This window comes from Phaethon aethereus (assembly GCF_964289735.1).
Source record: "Phaethon aethereus genome assembly, chromosome: 7".
Taxonomy (NCBI): Eukaryota; Metazoa; Chordata; class Aves; order Phaethontiformes; family Phaethontidae; genus Phaethon; species Phaethon aethereus.
Window position 1 is genome coordinate 38,554,820 of NC_138583.1, and position 18,471 is coordinate 38,573,290.

General features: G+C 39.4%; 1 protein-coding gene across 10 annotated transcripts in view; it reads left to right on the forward strand.

The window, feature by feature from the left end:
• DOCK1 (dedicator of cytokinesis 1) overlaps positions 1-18,471 on the forward strand; it is a gene marked incomplete at its 3' end in the record, with an annotated part of 322,821 nt that overhangs the window by 73,668 nt on the left and 230,682 nt on the right. For all 10 annotated transcript variants that reach the window (XM_082001997.1, XM_082002000.1, XM_082002001.1 and 7 more), the window contains 2 exons: positions 11,590-11,660; positions 13,223-13,329. In XM_082001997.1, coding sequence (XP_081858123.1) covers positions 11,590-11,660; positions 13,223-13,329 — 178 coding nt within the window. The remainder of the gene's footprint in view (positions 1-11,589; positions 11,661-13,222; positions 13,330-18,471) is intronic.

The following is an 18,471-nucleotide window of genomic DNA, read 5'->3' on the forward strand; positions in this document are numbered from 1 at the left end:
ATTATTAATGGACTGGTAGATTTTTGTATCCAGAGGAGTCTGAGGTCATTGTGCCAATACCAGTCTCATGTTCTGTTAGTGAATCTCTTTCACCATGGAAAAGTACAAAAACTGTCATAAACAAGCATTTGATAAGCTACACCTTGAAGTTCTCCTTGTGGGTCCAAATAGAATTTATAAAAGGATGTAAGTCTTGACCCAGCTGTGCTGAATCAGTTGAAAGATGATGATCAGAAAGGTGCTAAGAATTGGGATTGAATTTGGGGACAGTTTGATGGTATTACTCCTCCTGCTCAGATGTGCAGGTGGTTGTGCATTAGAAGAATTCTTTTACAGCAGCTGGGAGGCAAAGGCAGACAGTGGCAAAGTACTGTGCCAGTGCAAGAGGTTCCTTTTGAAGGGAGCTGGGAAGAGTACTGCAGGAAAACACCTAAGTTAAAGACACCAGTCTTCTGTAGCTGAGTGCACGTAGGTCTTAGGCGAGTAATACCATGTCTGAGCACACAGCAAAAACACATAGTGGGGATAAAGCTGCTGAGGTTGAATTCTTTTGGGCAGAGGGGCTGAGCCTGTATCATCTGATAACAAAATAGGGATATTACATGTTTCAAGAAAGCTGTATTTTCATTCCATTGACAAAGCATCTATCCTGAATGGAAATTGGTAAGTTTGAGTCAGTGACTCAGTGTGCTATCTGGTGTTTTACAAATAGGATGTTTTCAGATTACGAGGATGGAATGTAAGTTTTATTTTCCTGAGACTCACTTGTTCATCTGCCCTCCTGAAGTAGGCCTCACGTGAGCTTTGTTCTTTTTTCAACAGTTTATGCCTTGGGGGGACCCCCCCCCCCAAAAAAAATAGATCTGGTTGTCTTTATCTGAGATGCAGGAAAAGAAGACAGACTTTGTAGGAAAGGCTAGAGAAGCTACTCTACAGCAGCGTCTGTCCTAGTCTGTATTTTTTCACATTCAGATCTCTGCAAACTTGGGTAGAGCACATCTGCCGTCTGCATTTGGCTATGTGAAGTGTACTGGTAGATGAAGCATTGACAGATGAGCCAGTGTGGGGTTGTCCGAGAAGTGTGCTTGTGGATGCCTTTCAGAAGCTTTGACAACCTTTCATTCATTATTCATTGCTTTAATCTCCGTTGGACTCTAATTACTTAGCTCTTAGAATACATAATTGTTAGTATTGGCTTTTTGCAGCTTGTGAGATTGCTTTCATTATGTTCCAATATCCACTGAAGCACTACAGTTTTTTTCAGTAACTGGAAATGTGTGGTTCCATTCCAAAGAATAAAATTACTGAATAGGTGGATAGATGTGGTATTTTTTTTTTGAGAGAGAGTGAGGATGGCTTCTGTGAATCTTCCCTGACAAAGCTGTTGGGAGTCCTTGGGAGGGTTTCAGTAACCATGTACAGTGGACATGACAGTGCAGGCTTCATTCAGCATCTTTAGCAGTGATGTGGAGTTGTTGGGTAAGTACCATGCTACTGGTGAGGAATGTCAGAAGGACCTTACAAAACCGTGTGGGCTAAAAGGTGAGCTTCAAGGTAGACAAATGCAAGGCAGTACATCTCAGGAAAAGTAAATTAATCCCTGTATTATGGTCTACTTGAAACTGGTAGTTGAAGTTTGGGGACGATGCCTTGGAGTCATACCTGACAGCTCCCTGGGGTCGTTGGTTCCACGTGCAAAGAAGGAACAGCGTGTTGGGTGTCCGAGGAATAATGAGAACATGGCAGGGCTGTCATTTTGTTGTTGGATGCCCTTGGTGCATCTGCATCTTGCATGCCAGGTGCTGTTCTGGTCTCTGCACCTCAGGAAATAGCTAAAGGGGTACGGGGAACCAGGATTGGGAACGATGCACTTTCATGCTAGGTGAGCAGTCTGTGAAACTCTTCTGCACCACATCCCACAGTACAAGAAATAGGGTGCACCCGCTGACAGTAGGTGGTTAGTTTAAAACAAGTAAAGAAAAAATTTTAATTTCTGAGGCTTGCTGTCGCAGGGGGTTAAAGGCAGCCACTGTCAGCAGGCCCAGGAAGAGGCGAGGCAGCTTTACAGGCCACAGGCCTGTAGGAGTTCTGGCAGGATGGATGGTGATGCAGCCTCCATCTCGGGATGCTGGGGGAGCCAGGAGGGGAATGGACCACAGGAACTGTAAATGGCATCTCCTGTGGCCACCGTTGGAGACCAGGTGCTGGGCTGTGTGAGCCATTAGTGTGGCACGGTGAGCGTTTCTTGGGCTGTTGGATACTCTGTTGAAGCTTCGTAGAAAACTAATGAAGAAAAGCAGGTAAGTTTGCTAGGTCCCTCTGTGCAGTTAAGGTCAGTAGATCTAGCTATAGCAGTCTCAGGCTTTTTTTACTGTTTTTAATATATATTGGGGAAGCTAAATAAGTGTATACAAAATAAGTCTGTCTGGAGAGATAAGAAGTTGAAAAGACCTCCATGGAAAATTAAGGTGCTTCACATTAAGAGACAGATGCTTAATTCACACATTTGAATATTTCTATTTCTCCTTGCAAAAGTTGTAATCTGTCTTGATAGTTTATCAACATGAAGCAGAACTGCCACTGGAAAGTTTTTCTGAAATGTTCACAACTTTTCTCTTTGGGCTGGTTATACAGATTTTTTTTTTTTTCCCAGCCTATCTGTTAAGAGAGTAGCCTTCAAACTGACACAGTGTGGGGGAGAATGAATGACTGCATTCTTATGTTCTTAGCAAGAATTATTCTTCATCTATTCAAATATTTATGTCCTTGTGGAAGCTGATGAGCTGTTCCTGACTGTAGCTGAGGTCTTCAGTTACTTAATATTTTGCATTTAAATTTTCCCTTTTTTTAATTTGAAATTTTCAAGGCTTTGGGTACATTTTAAAAAAAGACGTTTCCTCAAAAGAAAACTGTATGAATTGTACATGGATGTGAGGTTGTAGAGCACAAAAAATATTTTGAATTTGTATCTCTCTTGGGATTATGGCTATTCAAAATTTCTTTGGGTAGGGGAGAATTTGTACAAGTGGCTACTTTGCAAACCTGACTTCAGTTTCAGCCTTTACGGAAACAAAATCAAGAATATTTTCTTTGGAGGCCATGTTAACAGGGGTAGTTTGCAGTTTTGCTGGCTGCAAGTAGATAAAACTGTACACAGCATTGACTGAATTTTTCTCAAGACTTGAAAAGAAAAAAGCAACAAACAAAAAAGTGAAAGCCTCGTCCAAAACCCCTCTGCTGCACCAAAATCATGCTTTGTGTTACTGAAGGGTGCTTTGACTGCCATTCTCATGGCTGGGAAGGTCAATGGGCCTGGTCTTCTGCACAAGGTCCTGCAAGAACCTGGGGTTGGCCTGGAGTTGGGGAGAGGCGTGTCTGTGTCAGCCGTCCGTCCCTCACTGCTTCCGATGGGGTGTCGGTCAGGGGAGGGGGCTCTGGGCTACCCCCAGTGCTGGCTCTGGTCCACTGCCCGCTGTGCTGGCGAAGCTGATGGGGAAGACCGCTTCGTAGCTGAAGCGCTGGCCGCCTCGTCCTTCGGATGTCTATACGTAGTGGCTGGCTTAGCGTATGTGTGGCCAAAACTGTATTTTTTTTTGGAGTGTAAAGGTCTGTTTCCTCTTGTGAGCTTTTGGTATTGCAAAATAATAGCAATTTAAAACATTATTAAAAGTTTATTTTAAATTTGAGTTGTGCTTCGGCTATGTATTTTTACAATAAATACATAAAACCCCATATATTTTTGGAACACGATTCGAGCAGAGCTTTACTAGTATGTATAGCTCTCAGTGGACTAAAACATGCTGCAGTCAAAACATTAGGTGTAAAAATGAATTAAAAAAATATTTATCCTAGTCTAGAAAGGCAGCAATAGTCAATCCTATAGGTCTGAATTTGAACAGCCATTCAATCCTATAGGTTTGAATGTGGACAGCTAGTATGGTATAGCTTACAGTGTTCAAAACACCGCAGAGTTTGTTTTTTATAGTTACCTACCTAAATATAATTGGGATTTTTTTGTGTGTGTTAGTGTTGACTGCAGCTGAGGCTGGCATTCAGAGGCTGTCATTTGCACTTGATTTTTTTTTTTTAAGTTATGCAGTTTTCCAAACAGGAGAGGGAAATTCAAACAGTGATTTGAGCCGAGAGGTGTTTTGGTCATCCTCTTACTAACAAAATTTTTTCTTGCGTTGTGAATGATAGTGGCCTGCAGTAATAGTTTGAGTTGTAGAGAGATTAAACTTGGTTTTTCAAGTATCTCTTTGTTTTTAAGAACTACTTGATTAAATAAGGTGTGCCACATTTGGTGCATATACGTATTTTTAATCGTTACAAGTGTAGTGAGCTTTCCTGATTTTATTCCTATTTTCTGCTAATTGGTGCATGATAATTATTTCCTTAACCTTTTTTCTGTCTAAGCATGAGCTCAGCTGAAGCCTAGCATGACGTTTCAAGTTTAGATAAAAATGCAAATATTTCCTAGTAATTTATTCTTGCTCCTCTTTGAAACAAAGGCAGTTGAGCCAGCTGCATCGAAGTTATGAGGACTGTCTGGTTTAGGCTGTGTGTGTATGAGGGAACTGAACTATTCTCAGCAGGGATCTTGCAGTTTGCTCTAATGTTTGCTGTTAAGCGTGACTTTGCACTGCTGTTCAGGATGACTGAAAAAAGGTAGGCTGATAGCTGAGTGAGTTCTCTGTGCTTTAAATTATCTTGATAAAGTAGATGTGTATATAAAATTATCCCGTAATGTGACCACAGAGAGCCCGGGTGGAAGATGATAACGCTTCACTAATGCTAACTCCCTTGTGTGAGTGCTTTTTTAATAATCCTTGTCACTTTTAACACATGATGCATATTTCTCAGTATCCATACTGTACTTTTTCTTAGTCTTAATATTAAGCATGTAGTGCTAAAGCTACAGAATAGTATTTTAATGAAGACAGGGAAATACATTACAAGCTGCTGGAGTACCTAGGAAGAAAATGAAAGACTGTATTAGTCTGCAGGGCTTTTCCAACAGGTTGAATACTTCATAACCATCGCTTAAAATTAGTTGAGTAACAAAATGCAACCATGGGCTGAGGTTTCTGTGTCTCTTGGAACCTACGTGGGAAAGTCTGTTGTCACACTGGCAACAAATAAATAAACTCTAGAAAAGTGCAATGCCACTTGTGATCGTGCTTTGTGCTATTTTACACAGAATTTCGTGCCAGAGGCACTGGTTCAGTTGTGATTTGGAACAAATTTCTGCTGTGGACTGGGGCAACTCAAAAATGGTGTTAGGCATTCCTGGAAATTGTTTCATCCAGCTGCTGACTGGGCTTAATTTGGGGGGGGTTGATGAGTTTAATAGAATGGCGTCCAGGATAATGCTTGTGTAGAAGGTAGGTGCTTTGTGTTGAATGACACAAAAGATAAAAATTAACATTAAAGTCATGCACAAATTGAGTCAGGCAAAACAAAGTTATTGCTTCATCAAACAAAAGAGTTCATAAGAATATACTATATTTGGCAAAGATTTTATGCTTAATTTTGAGACTAGGCGTGCTGTTTGAAATGAATTACTTTAGAAAATGACATTTTTAAACTAGGTATTTTTGCTTTTATGTAGTACAAAGAGGTGAACTTAAATCCTAGACAAAGCCTGTAATATGCTATTCAGAATACATTTTGTTTAATACGTTGCAAATGTCATTTGTTCAATCTAGTGACATCCTTTAGTATTGCAATTTTCTTAAACTGTTACTGTAAAGAAGCTTTTGTTATTTTTTTTGACATTCCTTGTCAGTATAAATCCATGAATGGGATAAAACTTAGTGTTTTCTGTTGTTGCAAGACTGCTTTGCTGTATTCTGTACTGCTTTGGTTTCATTTACCAGTGACCAGTGTTGTTGTCACAGTAGTAAGTTGTTTTGTATTAATGAAAAGATTGCTTAATACTTTCAACTGTGTAATAAACAAAAATAAATTTATAAAACTCCAATTGTTTATATCTGTTATCCAAAATTAGATCAGACGTGACTTCAAGCTACTTAGCAAGGCTACCCTATCTTACTTTAGCATGCTTTAATGTGACGCAAAAGTGTTTGTGCAGACAATTTGTCTTCTGTTGAGTGGTAGAAGGATGCTGTGGTATGATATAATGACATATTTTTGATCCCCTTCTGGTATAGCTTTGTGTTAATACATCAGAGTGCTAGTTCAGTTGATGTTAGTTCAGTTGTGGTAAAATAAGTTTTTTGTGTTAGGAGAATATAATTTTTCTTAGTCCATAAGCCTGCCGATGTACTAACTGCTACCAGGTGTGACAGAGTAATGGAGATGCTTACAACCAGTGCTTGCTGACCACACAGACTACAGCATGACTTCATGGCTTTGAGACAGAACATGTTTAGGATACGTCTCCAGATGGTGTACAAAATACGCTTTGATTGTACTAATCTTGTAATACTTCCTAAACGTGTTTCTGAGCACGTGCTCTTCTGTGTAAATGTGTTCTTCATGGCTTGCTGGATTGTCAGCGTTGGAAATGATAGGCTATGTGGCTTTTCAGAAGGTGGACTTCGGGCATTGGTGACCGAATGCTTAAGGTAATGCTGCTTTTCATGAGTGAAGCCATCTCCAGGAAACGCAAAGGTTTGCAGAAATGGGCTCCATGGAGGAATACTAGTCTGTCTTTTGTCTTTCTCCAACTTAAAACTAGGGAGGGCTTGAAGGGAGCTGGAGTCAGAGGACAGGCTTACACAGTGTCCGAGAGGAAACTGTTAGGACTGAAGAGGAATGCAGATTGCCTGGGCCCTGGTGGGAGTCCCAAAACGTAAAGTTGAGGTGCTTACGTTTACCTAATGACATGAGAAGGTGTGTATCTGTCCTCCCATCTCTTGCTGGGAGGACTGCTGATACGTGCCTATAGGCCCACCCATGAGTCCTCCTTCGTGGCTGCGCAGGAGGGCTGCTCTAGAGAGGTGGTTGTGATGAGTTAAGGAGTAAGTTCTGTGGAACGATAAAACCTAGGAATTTCGTCCTCTGTATTGGCTGTGCAGAGAACTGTGACCATCAATTATTGCTTAATTTAGTCTATTTAAGGCAAAGCTTTGACTTTTCTGGACCTTATTATTTTCACTTAGTGAGTTTTATTTCTTGGCATACTTAATTGCACTTCTTCATAGCTTAGAAGGGTATCCTTGAAGCACTACACTGCTCCACTGAGCAGTTCAGTAGGTTCTACTGGCAGCTGGTTCATGTGATAAGTGTCAGTTAATGGTTCTTTTCATATGTCTGCACTTTGGCTGGGGTGTAATACTTCTTATGCATAGATACACTATTCCTGAAGGGGGAATTAACACCTATTTGTGTAAGTGCACAGCTGCGCCTGCGGTTGTGTGTGGTGGGGAAAGGGCGAAGGAAGGGATGAGACATAATATCAAAAGGTACTTTGAGTTAGCTCACAGGCTGACATGAGCTTGTTGACATCATGCTGATCCTTGACTCGCATGTGAGGCATGTCCCAAGGGAAAAAAAATTCCAATAATACCCTGACAGTCAATATAACAGTGAGTGTACAAGGAAGTTTAACTCGGTAACAGGAAAAATACATCCATTATTCATACGATGCACTGTCTTGTTTCTGCTTTCTCTCCTTTTTATTTTTCCCCTTTGCTAGTCTGTTTGTGTGCTTGTAGTACTTAAAATGAATGATATTCTAACTTGATAAGGGTAGTAATAATTTGTCACTTTTCCACGAAGAGAGAAGCCACTTTCGGCAGTAAAATTTTTATTGCAGTCCAGCCTGAAACTATGTATAATTATTGCCTGAGACTGCTATTTCCAACTTTGTATGTGTATCTGATGTGATCGCATGGCAATTATTGCAAAAACCTGTTTGATTAAAAATCAGAGAATCGAGGTTCTTCATTATTGTGTTATCTCTGATGCTGTCTTTGAGTTTTCAAGTGTCTTAGGGATCACTGAGTAACTATGCAATTAAGATTTTAGTTTAGTTTGCCATGTACTTCTTGCAGAGATTAGGAATTTGAACCTTTGTCCAGTGCTGATGAAGAGTGGAAAGTAATCCAATTTCATGTCTTACACTGGAAAAAAAAAAAAAAACAACAACAAAATAGGTTGCTTATGTGTTTTTTTCCAGTCATCATATGAAAAAGTGAGAACGGTTTTTTATCTGTTGAATTTAATATTCTAGTATCCTGGGAATAACCAACATTCCAATTGTGCTACAAAAGAACTACTTTCAACTGCAGGTTCTAACGGAGTAAAATCTGTAGTGAGAGCGGCTCTTTTAGGAGTTTATATCAACAAAAAGTTATTTAGTAGACCTCTGGATTACACAGATACAGATTTAATGTGGCTAGTGAGCCTACTTGTCTGATCATATTGCCTGTCATACAGTTGAGTCAGTTGAGAGTGGAAATTGGGAAATATACTTCCACAGTTTTCTTTAAATTTAAAGATCCTAAACTTTAATTGGTTTTTCCATAAAGTAGAACCTAAATGGCTGGTAATTGTTGTAACTACAAGCTTTAAATTGATATTTTAAGTTTTTTTTACCTGGTAGTACTTAATTAACACTTTAATGGTTTAAATGTTAATGATTGTGTCAGCACAGTGTGAAATTTTAATTCAAGATATAAAATGCAAGCTCTTTTTTACTATGTGTTACTAAACATTTATTGCTACATGCATTTGAGTGATAAGCAAATAAAAACACAGCGATGGCTGCAGTTCATAAGTGGTCATTAGAGTCTTCATCCGTCAAAACACGCAAGCATGTACATAATGGGGCTATTTGCATAATTACAGTTAGGAGCTTGATTTCTGAGCACGTAAGTAGTCCTTTAAGCATACATGGAAATGTTTGATGATCAAGCTTGACAGTTTAAATGGACTATGAATAAAAACTGGAACACCCTGAAATTTGCATCTAACCTATTGACCATGTTTGGTTTTTGCTCTTTTAAGTGGTCACCAAGTGTTGGCAAACTTCCCATGCTGGCTACTTGAAGTTATTTGACAGGTTTCTTTCTTTCTTGAAGAGTTAATTCTGTAAAAGCAGAGGCTGTTCTGGCTTTTGAATTCAACACTCTTTTTCTTCCCCCACTGTTCTGCTGTTTCTGTGAATGCTTCAGCAGGTGAAAAAAATCACTACCATTTCTTTTTTAATGAATAGCAAACATCAACTAATATTAATGCTGTGGAAATATACCTTTTCCTTTTATTTGAGTAAATATTGGTGGGAAATGTTGGGTATTTACTCAACTCTAGTTGATAGACTGAATTTGAGGACAGAATTGAACATGTACTATAATGTTCTTGCCTTATACATTTTGTTTGCTGTTGGCAATATTTCTGTAATAATGAATATTCAGTGAAAGAGAGATTTGTGTATTCACCTCACAGAAGAATATATGAGCTGATTCTAAGGTGAGTGTAGTGTGTGCTCAAGTTTTAATAATGTAATATTTTAACTAGAAATTTGTTCAGTGCTATAGCCTAGTGTGTTCCTCCAGGATGGGTGACATTTCCAGGGCTATACTCAGTGTTCACTTGCAGCCACTTGTGTACATGCTGGAATAGCAAAGCTTATAAAATTCCTAAAGAATCCAGTAGTGCTTTATAATCCGGATAAAACAATTGCCTGAATTTGTGCTTTTGGGTATGATTTTGGACATGGATATATGCTTTCTTAAACCACCTAACCAAAATCACTTTAATCTGCATTTTTATTGAGCGATATGTAAATTAACTGCTTCATACATTATTCAAGAAAAGGCATATTTTGTATCGCTGATACCTCTGCTAATCTTGTCTAAAGGTATGCAAATGATTTAATTAAAATAATCATACTGTATAATATACCTGAACTTTGCTCTAAAATAGTACGTATTAATCACTAATGTTACTTGTATTTTTAGCTGGGAAGACAAAGTATTTGATTGATAGTGGATCCTAAATATTTTTTCCCCCTTTTTTGCTTAACAACTTGCACCGAAATGTCCCTTGTGCCTGTGGACGAACAGCTGACCTTGTGCACTTAAGAACGGTGGAATTAGATTTAAAATTGCTAGGGTTGTGGCAGAGAAGTGTAGTTGTTTGAAAATAGGCAAGTGGTTTTGTATGTATCAAGGCAATACGCCTCAAGTCCCTGTGGCTCCTCCTAGTATTAACAACTACCACTACATAGGATTTTTGTCTCTTGAATTCCTCTGGCGGTGGGGTTGTACAGTATAATGACTTGTCACATCATGGACTTCGGTCTAGAAAAGAATCAATTAAAAAAGAAAAGTATAAGGACTTGTCTTCCTTCTGATTCAGAAGGACAGGGAGCATATCGTGCTTTTGTTGGTGGAAGCTGCAGATGCTAAGCATTAAACCCGCCAACAGAAATGCCTTGTATGGGGAATGAATCATTCCCCCTTTTGAGGCAAAAATATGTCTGTAATCAAATGGTTTGACATTATCAATAAAATGCAAAGATAAGCAAAATAAGTTCAGCTGTTGTGGTTTATAGTTGAATTACTGTGGGTTTTTTCTAGTCTGATACTCAGTGGATGCAAGAATTTGAGGAAGCTCAGTAAAAATAGTGCATGTGTATGAGCTGATGAAGGTTAAGATTAAAAGCAATGACTTTTGCTTTAGGCTTTCCTAGGTAGAACAGTTTCTCATCTATTATTTGAAATAGGGCATTTAAATCAATTTTCAGGTAAAGAAAAACCCTCAACTTTGTCCGATAGAAATTACTGTTTGTGTAGACGAAGTGATTTTTGTCTGTGGTGTTACTCGAGGTCCATTTGCTGTTGTCTAACCCAAAGTGAATTCTGGCATGTTTGCATAAAATTGCTGGGCGGTAACTTTTAATTGCTGGATTTTTGTGCTTGACGCCTGTAAGGGAATGCTTGCTCTAGACATAAATGAATAACTACAAATTGTTACTAAGACAGGGAACGCCAAAATTCATTTAAATTGCTACGATAGTTAAAATACTAAACATCTGTTTGTATCTTCTGAATCCTTTCATTCCGTACTGTGAGGTAGAGTAACAACTGCAAGTTCAAGGGGAATTAGAAAGAACTGCCCTTGACAACTGTGCATTTTTGTTTCTTTTTTAAGTAGTGGAGGTAAAATTAAACCCAAAAACCTACAGCATGGCTGGTGAGTAGGAGGATGAGGAGAAGGCGCTTTTCCAGCTCTACAGAGATGGGGGGAAAAGTGAATAGAGAAACATAACTTAGTTATGCGTTGTGTACCAATACACCAAAATTTCTATAACACATTGGAAGGAGCTTATATGTCTCTAATTTTGGTGTTAATTGTTGGTTTTCCCAGTTTACTAACCTTTTGTGCCTCTTTCTTGTTATAAATCTGTTAAATCTGAAAGTTTCATTGTCATGGAGTTTCAGTTTAGATAACGTACCCCCAAAAGAATGTGCTAAGAGCAAGCCACAGGGGTTCAGCTGAAGCCACAGAATAGTTAAGCCAAAGCGACCTGCTCTTGTGCGAGTCTCTTCTTGCAGTCTTTGCATTACCTTTAATGACATAGGAATTTCAATCTTGTTTATTTTTTTTATTTTTTAGGGTGCAGCACTTAAATACTTGCCAGCTATTGTCAATGATGTGAAATTAGTGTTTGATCCAAAAGAACTTAGGTGAGTAGAGTTAATGAAATATGTAGTGTGAACTTTATTTTACATATATATATATATATACACACACACAGACACAGAGATATATATACAGAGGTAAAGAAATATGATCACCTGAGATGTTTTATCACTTCGGTTTTACCTTTCTTCCCTTGCAGATATTTTTAGGGCTAGACAAACAGCCTGTTTTTAAAGTAATGTGCATGGCATCAAGGTTTGGCAGTGTCTTGACAAACTTTGCACTCTTGTGGAGTACAATCATGTAACAAGATAGCAAGAGTTATCAATCAGGCAACTGACATCAAAACTCTTAAGCTGTATACTTGATGCTTCACTCTCAAGTATAAATTTAATGTAAATAATAACTCCTGGTTTTGTTCAGTGGACCCTATTGCTGGATTGACATTTTAGTAGCTCATAAACATAGGAATGTTCTTAGTAAATAGAAAGGGAAATAGGAAGATGTTTTAGAACAAAAAAACAGTAGAGAAACTAAATCAAAACTAGTATTTCAGGAGAACTTTTAACTTAAAGAGGAAAAAACCATCAATTTCTCTTTCACAGTGCTATTACAAGGTGTTTAAGTTAAAAAAACACACAACCTTTTTTATCTAATTTGATTGCACAAACCTTCTATGTATTGTCTGTTTTCATTTCTATGTTCTGGTGTATCAAAATGAGGTAGTAGAAATAAAATAGGTAAGTATAATCTTAGTTTAACATTCCAGTGGCCTGAGGAACCTGGCACTTAGCTTCTGCTTTCCTGTACGTGAACTTTTTTACATGGACACTTATGCTTCCCGTGGGCCTTGGGAGCACATATTTTTGTAGAGTTTCTGGACTAAATCATAATTTTGATACGTGATAGCAAAGGTACTGGGAAAATATACTGCATGAAAAACACCAGGATTTGGGTGGTTTTACCCTAAACACGACAGTTTTTCTGTCACTTAGAATATTTAAATTGAGAATGAATAATACTTAGCAGTGAAGGCTTAAACAGGGGAAAAAAAAAGCCCAAGATTTTAGGAAGCATAGCAAAATTATTGAAAAATCTTTTAAAAATGTGTATTATGTGGGAGCTCAGCTGATAAGTATGATGATACCATATAATCCGAAAATGTGTGTGTTTCTGGGTTTTTTCTGGGTTGGTTTGGTTGTTTTTTTGGTGGTGAAGGCCTGTAACATGACTTATCGCTGCTTTTATTTTTGGCTTATATGGTCATGTATTATTGCATTAACGGTATGTGATGATTGAACTAAAGAAGCAATAGCACAGACAACTGACATTTGAAACCTAAAAACTTATTTGAAACATGGGAAAAGAGTGTAAAACTGAGATAAAAGGGAGAGGGCAAAAGACAAGACACAAAAAACTAAACAGACATATTAAAGACAATTCAAATTTCTCTGAAATTCCTGTCTAACTCTTTTATGTCTGGACAAAAAGGAGCTTGCTTGTCCAAAAGTGTCTAGTTGTTTATCTTGTTCTGTGCTATTGGATGTTTTTTAAATGTGTTTTGAAGAGAGACTAATATATTTTTACCTGTCCCTTTTGTATGTAGCAAACTCTTCACTGAATTCATCCTAAACGTTCCCGTGAGCCGGCTCACAATCCAGAAGCTATATTGCTTGATAGAAATAGTTCACAGTGACCTCTTCACGCAGCACGGTAAGCAGGACCTTTGCAACTGTTAAATTGTCGCATTATTCATTGTCTTCAGACCGCTGCTAGTGCAAGATTTGTCCTTGCTGCCGAACGCGGTGGAGGTTGTAACCAATTAAGGTTGTATCATTAGAAGAACAAGAAGATTTAAAATAAGTGAGGAAAAGCTAATTGACACTTACTGCAGGTTATAGATCATAAAGAAGTAGAAGCAAAAACTTGTAATTTTTAATTTAAAAGGGCACTAAGCATCCAGTGGTGTTGGCATGTGTTACAACTTTAACTATGATATATTTTGTCAAAACCTATTAATTCAGCTTTTGTGCTTAGTGAGGTTCTGTGGAGAAAATGGAAGTTTTTGATGTCCTTTCTTTCCTAAGTATCATTCTCTCCCTTTAAACTGTCCTCTAGCTGAAGTAAAACAATGTATAAACCTTTTAGAGTGTGCCATTCGACCATGCTTTCTTATTTTCTCCTTGTACATTAGTGGGCCAGTGAAAGGTAAGTTCAAGCACTTCTCTTACAGGTTTCTTCATTTGAGGTGAAACGTTTTATTCTTTTTCTAGATGAATGCAGGGTGAACTAACCTAAACTAAGTGTTTACGTGCTGTCAAAAGAAGTTAGTGAGGGACCAAATAGGCAATGGTTCAAAGATAAAAGGAAATTTGAAAGGATTCTTCTGTTAGATCAAAAATGCTCAGACCACATGATGGAAAGTGCTGATAAAACAAACTTTTCTAATTCCAATTTAAAAAATGTTCTTGGTGGATTGGCTTTGTGCTGGCAGGCCTTAGATCAGATAATGTCTAACTACAGCTATGTAACTTTTGCTGGATCTAGTAACTTTTATTTTCTTCCAGTTAGCGAACAAGTATAAAGCCAACTCAATGAATGCTGCAACCTATTACGCTCCTTAATTTCACCATGTTTGCATTTGCGCCTGGCGCAGTTCAGCAGCACTGCTAGAAGGTGGGGTGTTGCATGGATCTACTACTGACAACTGTGGGATTAAGTACTGTGGCCCTTTCCACTTCATTCCACTTGAAGTTTGCTTTCTATTTTGCACAAGTAGCAATTATAGAATCATAGAATAGTTTGGGTTGGAAGGGGCCTTTAAAGGCCATCTAGTCCAACCCCCCTGCCGTGAGCAGGGACACCCTCAACTCAATCAGGTTGCTCCAAGCCCCGTCCAACCTGGCCTGGGATGTTTCCAGGGATGGGGCATCTCCCACCTCTCTGGGCAACCTGGGCCAGGGTTTCACCACCCTCATTGTGAAAAATATCTTCCTTAGATCTAGTCTAGCTCTACTCTCAATCTATTCTCTTTTAGTTTAAAACCATTTCCCCTTGTCTTGTTGTGACAGGCCCTGCTAAAAAGTGTCCCCACCTATCCTATAGGCCCCCTTTAAGTCCTGGCAGCTGCAATAAGGTCTTCCTGGAGCCTTCTCTGCTCCAGGCTGAACAACCCCAACTCTCTCAGCCTGTCCTTATAGGAGAGGCATTCCATCCATCTGAGCATTTTGGTGGCCTCCTCTGGCCCCGCTCCAGCAGGTCCGTGTCTCTCCTGTGCCGAGGGCTCCAGAGCTGGATGCAGCACTGCAGGGGGGTCTCTCCAGAGCGGGGCAGAGGGGCAGAACCCCCTCCCTCGCCCTGCTGGCCACGCGGCTTTGGGGGCAGCCCAGGACACGGGTGGCTTCTGGGCTGCGAGCGCACATTGCCGGCTCATGTCCAGCTTTTCACCACCCAGGACCCCCTCAGTCCTCCTTGGCAGGGCTGCTCTCAAAGAATGATGTTCGGAGAATAAGTTTTATATTTTGATGGCCTTTTTTCTTAAGACTGAATTTGCAGTAAGTTTATTCTCCAAGTTTGCAATTTATAAGAAGTACCTGTAAAATTATTGGGTCTACATGGTACTTGTTACGTGCAAGTTTAAACCTTAAACTTTGCGGGGGGAAAGAAGAAGTCTACGGAGAATTAAGACTGGAAGATAGAGATCGTGGAGACTCTGAACCTCTCCAGAAAGAGGCAGAGCTTTTCCATAAGGAAGCCTTCAGTACAGTTACAGTCCCACTTGAACAACAAGGCATAACACAGGTTGTAAATTTACTCCCTGCAGTTATGGATGGTGATGAAGTAAGGATGAATCTCTGAAAAACAGCATCTACCAGCCGTGTCACCATGTGCTGCACCAGCGAGTCCAAATGCAGTTCAGCTTGATCTTCACTTTTGAGATCTTTTGAAATTATTTAGCCCTTATGAGCCACATCAAATGGTTTTATTATGAATCGCTGGGTTTGCAAGACTAAAAAGGAGGAATGCAAATGGAGTTGCTGGTTTTGAGGCTTGGGTAAAATGGTACTAGTCCCTCTGAGACCGTCTTAATGTTTCCTCTTTCATATACATACATCAATGTTACTCCTTTCCTTCAGTCATTCTCAGCTTGCTCTCTATGTAGTAATTATTCCTCCTGGCAGCTTTTTAAGTTGCGTGATCTTTGGGGCAGAGGTCAGTAATATAAAGTATTCGACTTGATTGTCTTGGATAGGAGAAAATTGAGAACTCGGATAAAACAAGAAATTGAGACTATAAAAAGCACTCCTAAGGAGGCTATAGGGGCACATCGTGTATTTACTATATTAATCTTTGACTTCCCTTGTTCAACCGATTTCATTTTCAGAGGTGGAAGGGGAAATTATGTGTTGCTGGTTTTTAAACCTAACTCTCAAACTCAGCTATTTGGGTTACAGTGAATGGTATAGTCCAATGTTATTGAGCTCCTGTGAAATTTAAATGAATGTTTTAATAGCCGGGTCATTAATCTGTACTCAGTCCAGTTTTGTGACAGAACAGTGCTCCTTAATGGCTTTTAGATCTTATCGGGAGGCTCCTAACCATGGCTTTTCATGTCACTGTTAATGCCTTAAATCTAACGTGCTTCAGTTGACTTGCAATGGAGTTTCAAGGCGCGTACGCTGCTGGCGTTGCCCAACTTGGCAAGTATGGCACAGTCTGACCGCATGGGACACTCGCTTCACCCCGCTGCAGCTCAGCTGTGATGGAGCAGCGCTGCGCACGAGGGGATGGAGCCTGGCACTGAGGACGACGTAGTTCGGCGCAGCAGCGATGCGGCCGTGCCGCTTCCAATGGGCTCTGTCTAGCGTACACACCTCTGTGCTGCCCTCTCTTCTGTATGGTTGTATGTGACCTCGTGTGTGTGTGTATGGGTTTATCGACACACAGAAAGAAGCATTACCTTAAAAGCTGCTCTTGCCGCTGGTAATTCGCTATAAAAGCTTGTGTCTGGAGAACCAAGTGTGCTCAGAACCTTTCATAAGGTGGAAAATAAATTAAACCCCTAGCCACAGCCTTTGTTAAACTTATTTATTTTTGCTTGCTCTGTGGGTTTGAGTTCTTATTGCTAAAATGTAGTTTGACTGCCTCTCTTCCTCCTCCTTGTTGATTCAGTAATTTTTAACTGATAGGCAATACTTTTATAAAGTATCCAACTAATCCTGTATCATATTGCAGAAATGAGTTTTTCTTTTCAAAAAGCAATATGCAATACAGGATTATGGAATTGATGGAAAGCTGTAAAATGTACAGAAAATCAAACAGCATTTCATCAGTGTATGTTTGTTGGAGAAAAATGCTCTAATTCTGTGCTTTGAGAGGTCAAAGAAGATTGATTTATGTCTCCAGAGGAAGGAAAATGCAAAATACATGAATTTGTGAAACGTGAATGATTTTGGGGTGAGAGGGGTGGGTGTGTGAAACAGTGTGCCGAAGCATTGTGCTTAAAGACTGGTGTTGAGTCATGGATGGTTCAGTGGCCTTTATGAAATCTGAAGAGTTTGGGCCTTTGGATGAGAAGGTACTATGGTATTGTGGTTTGTATGTCTTTAAAAAAGAATGTAAAATAAAGTTTTAAAATTTCTTCACTTTTCTGGGTACGTTGTGTGCCGTTTATAGGTTTTGTTCAGAAATTCAAGGTAACTTTTCTTCTTTGCAGAACCTGTACTTATTTTTAGTAAGCTTTCTTCAGCCCTGGCAGGAAACCCCTGTACATTTCTTAGGTTTTGGTGCTTTTTCTCCTAACAGTGGCTCGTAGTTGAGCCCTGCTACCGAAGGTGGGGGGGGGGAATCAGTATGTAGCTAATCAGTCAAAGCAATGTTAAGCGGAGAGTGTATTCGTATATATGTATTTGAGAGGAGAATAGCTAGGTGACTTCAAAGACTGTATTTTTCCAGGCTTGTGGTTAGTTACAGAGACCATCAAGTAGAAATCATCTCTCTGTCTAGATTAAATCTGTATCGGATCTTCATGCTTCTAGTTTCTGTCCTTGAAACAACAAATGTTCAAATATCACTAAGAAAAGATTTTCCTGTTGATTCCCTGCTAACATAGACAGCTGTTTCTGCCCATTTTCCGAGTTCACGGAGTTCAAGGTCTGTTTTGCACATCTTACATGATCTGCCTTTTATCCCCTCCACGTTTTTAGAAATAATCTATTAGGGCTTTCTCAAAATAAATGTGAATTTTCTTCTGGAAAAGCATAAGGCTGCATCTTTGTTTTTCTCAGGTATGGAAAATAATCCGTGACGTGCTGATGCTCAGTTGCCCTTTCTGTTGGCACAGCAGACCTGTGCTGTGCATTGGTTTAGTCTTTGTTCCCTTCCATATGTGAGGAGATGCTTCCTGGAAGGGCATTGAAAAGATCATTTGGCCATGGGTGCTGAAGAAGTTCTTCATAGTGCTTAGCAGAACTGTTTCCAAGGGCTGCATCACAGTGACTATCTAAGAGTGTTCCCTTTAGGAGTTTTTCAAGAGCTAAACTGCCATGTTTTCCCGTACTCTCTATGGATGATTCATCTAATTTTTGTATGTATGTATTGCCCAGGTAGTGATACCAGCAGGATAAAGGATAGTTGTGAACAGGGAAATTGGCAGTCTGTGCTTTGGAGGAGTTCGTTTGACACTGTCCATCTCCCATCCGAAAAACCCCACCTCAAACCCTGAAACAGAGGACGTATTTAATTAGCTTAGCACAGGAAACAATTCAATGTTGTAAAAGTCTTCTGTAAGAGTATGTCCAAATATAAGTATGAATTTAAAAAACAGTGTGGAACAGTTTTATAATAACCTAATGC